General features: G+C 40.9%; 1 protein-coding gene across 1 annotated transcript in view; it reads left to right on the top strand.

Annotated features, from left to right (window-relative positions):
• The window catches only part of CSUI_010732 (dynein heavy chain family protein), a gene marked incomplete at its 3' end in the record, with an annotated part of 7,673 nt that extends 3,169 nt beyond the window's left edge, over positions 1 to 4,504 (top strand). Inside the window, exons 4-7 of the mRNA XM_068070834.1 lie at positions 486 to 719; positions 1,840 to 2,115; positions 2,755 to 2,937; positions 4,022 to 4,504. Coding sequence (XP_067917190.1) covers positions 486 to 719; positions 1,840 to 2,115; positions 2,755 to 2,937; positions 4,022 to 4,504 — 1,176 coding nt within the window. The remainder of the gene's footprint in view (positions 1 to 485; positions 720 to 1,839; positions 2,116 to 2,754; positions 2,938 to 4,021) is intronic.
• Positions 4,505 to 4,983: the final 479 nt, after the last annotated feature.

Genomic DNA, 4,983 nt, shown 5'->3' with positions numbered 1-4,983 from the left:
AGATAGATAGATAGATAGTCAGGAGTAGCTTGGGAGGATTGCTTGTGCTTTTTGTTGGTGTGTGTGTTGCTTAGAGCTTCTCTGTTAGGTGGCAACTGGATGTGGAGTTTACATAACGTCTTCTACTTCTATGTCTACCTATACATATATACATATATATATATATACTTATATGCATAGCAATACTAATACTACTACTAATCGTGACATGTATAGTAATAGTAGTACCTATACTTGTCTATATATGTATATATAGATATCCAGGACTTCTATGTATGCTTACACTTATTTTGAATAGACAGGTCTAGTCATCCCTGACGAGTCTAGCTTCTTTCCGACATTTCTGAATTTTTCTTCAAACCCAATCTCTTCTTCTTCTTATTCTTCTTCTTCGGTCCTCTTTCATAGTACTTCCATCACACACTCCTCTTGCACATACATTCTCTTTCTCACTCTTTCTTTCTTTCTTTTTCTTTTCTTTGTAGGGAGATGCGGAGGCGTTGAAAGAGGCTTTAAGAGACCATATAGATGAATTAACGGCGACAATTAAGATGGTCCAAGGAGAGCTCACCCCAGCGATGAGACAGAAGATTATGTGTCTCATTACGATCGATACACATGGGAGAGACATCATAGATCGGCTTATACAAGAAGGCGCCGCTTCAAAGGAGTCTTTTCAGTGGCAATCCCAACTGAAGTATCACTGGAGCCAAGAAGATGTAAGAAAAATGAAAAGTGAAAGAAAGAAAGAGTGAGAAAGAGTGAGAAAGAAAGATAGATAGACGGGAAATAGAAGAAGAAGAAGGAGAGAAGGACATCCGAGTCGAGAGAGGGAGGATGAATGATAGAAAGATAGAGATGGAGGGGTGGATAGATAGAGAGATAGACAGGTAGCTACAGAGACAGAGAGAATAGAAGATAAGATGGAGATAGGGAGGAATGACAGTAGATAGATAGATAGCGAGAGAAAGAGAGAGAAAGGAAAGAATGAAAGAACGAGATGGAAGAGAAGAAGGCTGGAATGGGGATTGAAAGAAAGAGGGGGAGGACGGCAAGGTAAAAGAAGAAGAGAAAGATGAAGGAAAGAAAACAAAGAGATAAGAAAAGAGATCGAGAAAGAAGAAAGAAAGGAGAGAGATGGAGACAACCGTGTTCTGTAGATATAAGCTTCTATCTAAATTCACATTCCAGCTACCAAAATACAGCCTCTCGTGTATGTTTGAATATATGTATGTAGGCTCCTCTCTCTTGATGTATCTCTTTCTCGATGTACATAGACAGAAAGACACGCCTGGAGCTTGTCTAGAGACATGTATCTATGTATCTCTGGTAGGATAAAGATAAGAAAAAGTTTCCTTCCTTTTCGACATGTAGAAAGGGAGAGATTTGGAGATAGACAGACAGACAGACTGATCTGTATCAAGCATGGACAATATAGAGAATAGATGATATCTCTTTACTTTCCATTCTAGCAAGTTCTTCGCTTTTCCTTTCTCTAAATCTCCTCCTCCTGATATATCGCTCTTCCTTCTCTCTTCCCCCTTTTAAGGCTTCTTCTTCTTCGTGGCTATTAGCACCAGCACTCTCATTCATCTTCCTTTTCTTCTCTTCCTTTTCTTCTCCTCCTGCTCTTCTCTCCTCTCCCCCTCTTTTTTCCTTTTTCTTTCCTCTTAACACCCTTCTCTCTCGCTTCCTCTCTCTTTCATTCTTTTTCCTCCTACCGATTCACCTCACCCTTCCTTTTCACCTCTCTCTGCTGCCTCGTTCTCGTCTTCTTCTTCTTCGTGATTCTTTTCCTCTTCATCTTCTTTCTTTCTTTCTCTGACTTTCTTTCTCCAGGATGATATGCGTATAACTATAACGGATGCTTCTTTCTTTTACGGCTACGAATATCTTGGCAACGGGCCCCGCTTAGTCGTCACGCCGTTAACGGATCGCATTTACGTCACGGCGACTCAAGCCCTTCATCTCTGCATGGGCTGCGCTCCTGCTGGCCCTGCTGGGACAGGCAAGACTGAGACGACGAAAGATCTCGCGTCAGCTCTAGGGAAAGCTTGCTACGTCTTCAACTGTTCGGATCAAATGGATTACCAATCCATGGGGAATATCTTCAAGGTGAGAGAGAGGCTAGATCGACGGGGTGGATGGCTATGAGAGAAAAGGAAAGAAAGATAGGTGGAGAAAGAGATAGGGAAAGAAACGGAATGAAAAAGAAGAAGAAGAAGGAGGAGAGAAAGAAGGATGCTCGTGCTGAAAAGACAGAGAAGGTGTTTAGCACAGGAGTAGACGAGTGGGGCTCTTCATACATACTTTAGGAGAGATCGAGAGACAGATGGATGAAGAGAAACATATTCAAGATAGATTTAAGGTAGTAATGGATAGAGAGGTGGATGACTGTGTATTTGTCATAGTCATAGAGAGAGAGAGAGATTTGTGGAGATACTTGCTCTCTCTCTTTCTCTTTCTCTCTCTTTCTCTTTTCTTCTTTTCATGCGTTCATCTTCTTTCATTCAGATAGTAGAGGTAGGGGGAGGGACATGTATATATGGATGACTTCTATCATGTAAGCTTCTTTGCCTTTCTCCTCTTCTTCTTCTCAAGAAAGAAAGAAAGAACCGAGTGTTGAAGGAATGAAGAGAACAAGGTCACACTTTCGTTTTCAATTAAGACTTTTTCTCCTTCTTCTCCTACTACTCCTTTATCTTCTTTCTCATCTCTCTCTTCTCTCTCTTTCTTCTTTCTTTCTTTCTTTAGGGATTAGGAGCGTCAGGTTCGTGGGGATGTTTCGATGAGTTTAATCGCTTAATTCCCGCAGTCCTGAGTGTTTGCTCTGTCCAATTCAAAGCCGTTGTCGATGCGATCAAAGCCAAGTCTCGAACCTTCGTCCTACAAGGAGATGAGGTGCCTCTCGATCCAACATGCGGGGTCTTCATTACGGTAAGAAACAAAGAAAGAGAAAGAAGCGATAGAAAGATAGTGAGAGAGAGAGAGAGAGACCGAAAAGGAAAAAGAGACAGGAAGGATGAAAAAGAAAGAAGGAAAGAGAATGGAGAGAAAGAGAAGAAAGGTCAAGAAGAGTATGTGAGATAGAGAAGAATCCGAGAAGATGGAGAGATCTTAAGAGGGAAGAGAAACGGCGAGAAAGAAGAAGAAGAAAAGGGCTTCTTCCTGAATGTATGGAGGAGGCTGTCCTTCAGAGAAGGAGTTTGTGAAGGGACTAGAGAGGTTGATGAGAGGCATAATAGACAGATTGAAGAGAAAGAAAGAAAGAAAAAGTGAATAGGAGGTCAAAAGTCTGCAGACATTTACCTGGTAGAGATAGTTTTAAATCCTGATAGACAGACAGACTGCAGGTAGAAAGATAACTAGCTAAATAGATATATAGATAGAAAGGAGAAAGATAGGTAGGTGGCTAAGATTGAGTAATGTATGTTTCTCTCCCTTTCTTTGTACGGTTCTTTCCTTGCATGCAAATCTGTTTTACTGCTTGATTTGCTAAGATCTTTAACATATGACCTTTCATATATGACGATCTCTCACTTCTATCTCTCTACCTTTCTACGCGTAGATATATATATATATAGATAGATATAGATATAGATAGATACATAGGTCTAGATATATATATGTCTATATAGATAGGCTTTTTCTATCTTTCCCTGTAAATCTTCAATGTTAGTCCCTTTACCGTGGAATCGATTCATTCTCTCTGTCTCTCTCTGTCTCTCTCTGTCTATATCTACAGACAGTCCACCTCGTATGCTTTCTTCTCACCGCCTTTAACTTTCTCCCCTCATCCTTCCTCGCCTACTTTCTCTCTCGTCTTTCTTTCTCACTCTACCTTTCATCCCTATCTCTTTGTCACTCTCTCTTTTCTCCTTTCTGTGTATTCTGTCTTTCGTCTTCTTCTTCGTCTGTCTCTTTCGTTCTTCCTCTCTCTCCTTCTTTCTCACTCCTTCTTTCTCACTCTTTCTTTTTCACTCTTTCTTTCTTTCTTTCTCACTCTGCCATTTTCTTGTAGATGAACCCGGGATATTTGGGTCGTTCAGAGCTGCCGGAGGGTTTGAAGACTCTCTTCCGTCCTATTACTGTAATGGTGCCCGACCTCGAGTTGATCTGCGAGAACATGCTGATGGCTGAAGGCTTCGTGGAGGCGAAGGTCTTAGCCCGCAAATTCACACGCCTCTATGCTCTTTGTCGCGATCTCCTTTCAAAGGCTCCTCACTATGACTGGGGACTGCGAGCTATCAAATCCGTCCTAGTCGTCGCAGGATCTTTTAAGCGTGCAGAGCCAGAGCTATCTGAACAGGGTCTCCTTATGAGAGCTCTTAGAGACACCAACATTGCGAAAATCGTCGCGGATGACCTTAAGATCTTCACAGGTAAGAAAAAAGAAAAGCAAGAAGAAGAAGAGGAAAGGCAGAAAGAAGAAGAAGATGGAGATTTCTCTTCAAAAAGAACCAAGAAAGGAGAGACAAACAGAGGACGAAGAAGAAGAAGAAGGGTCTCGATGAAGGAATCAGAGAGAAAGCAAAGGAACAAGAAAAGAATGAAAGAAGAAAGAAAAAGAGAAAGAAAGAAAGATACACATAAAGAAAGAGAGATAGATCAATAGATAGATCTTCTTTCATATAGACATACATGTCGATCAGTTGAAGAAGCATAGTGATACACAGATCCTTATAGATTTCTACCCACCTGGCGCTTGTGCTTATGCGTAGATATCCATTCATCTATCTTTCGTCTCTTTCTAGTGTATCTTGAATCTATCTTTAATCTTTATATCCATCTATATACATATATATGTGTATATGTGTCGAAAAGAGAGAATGCGAGGGCTTGGCGTATGTGCACTGCTTGAGTCTTTCTGCTTCTCCCCTCCTCGTCTCACCATCCACTCATCTATAGACAGAGAGAAATGGATATACATACTTAGATAGATAGATCGAAGATAGACTAAAGATAGAGAAATTAAAGATAGAT

The sequence above is a fragment of the Cystoisospora suis genome, assembly GCF_002600585.1.
Source record: "Cystoisospora suis strain Wien I chromosome Unknown contig_8129, whole genome shotgun sequence".
NCBI classification, from domain to species: domain Eukaryota; phylum Apicomplexa; class Conoidasida; order Eucoccidiorida; family Sarcocystidae; genus Cystoisospora; species Cystoisospora suis.
The sequence above is the reverse complement of the archived record's forward strand: the minus strand, read 5'-3'. Positions and strand labels throughout refer to the sequence as shown.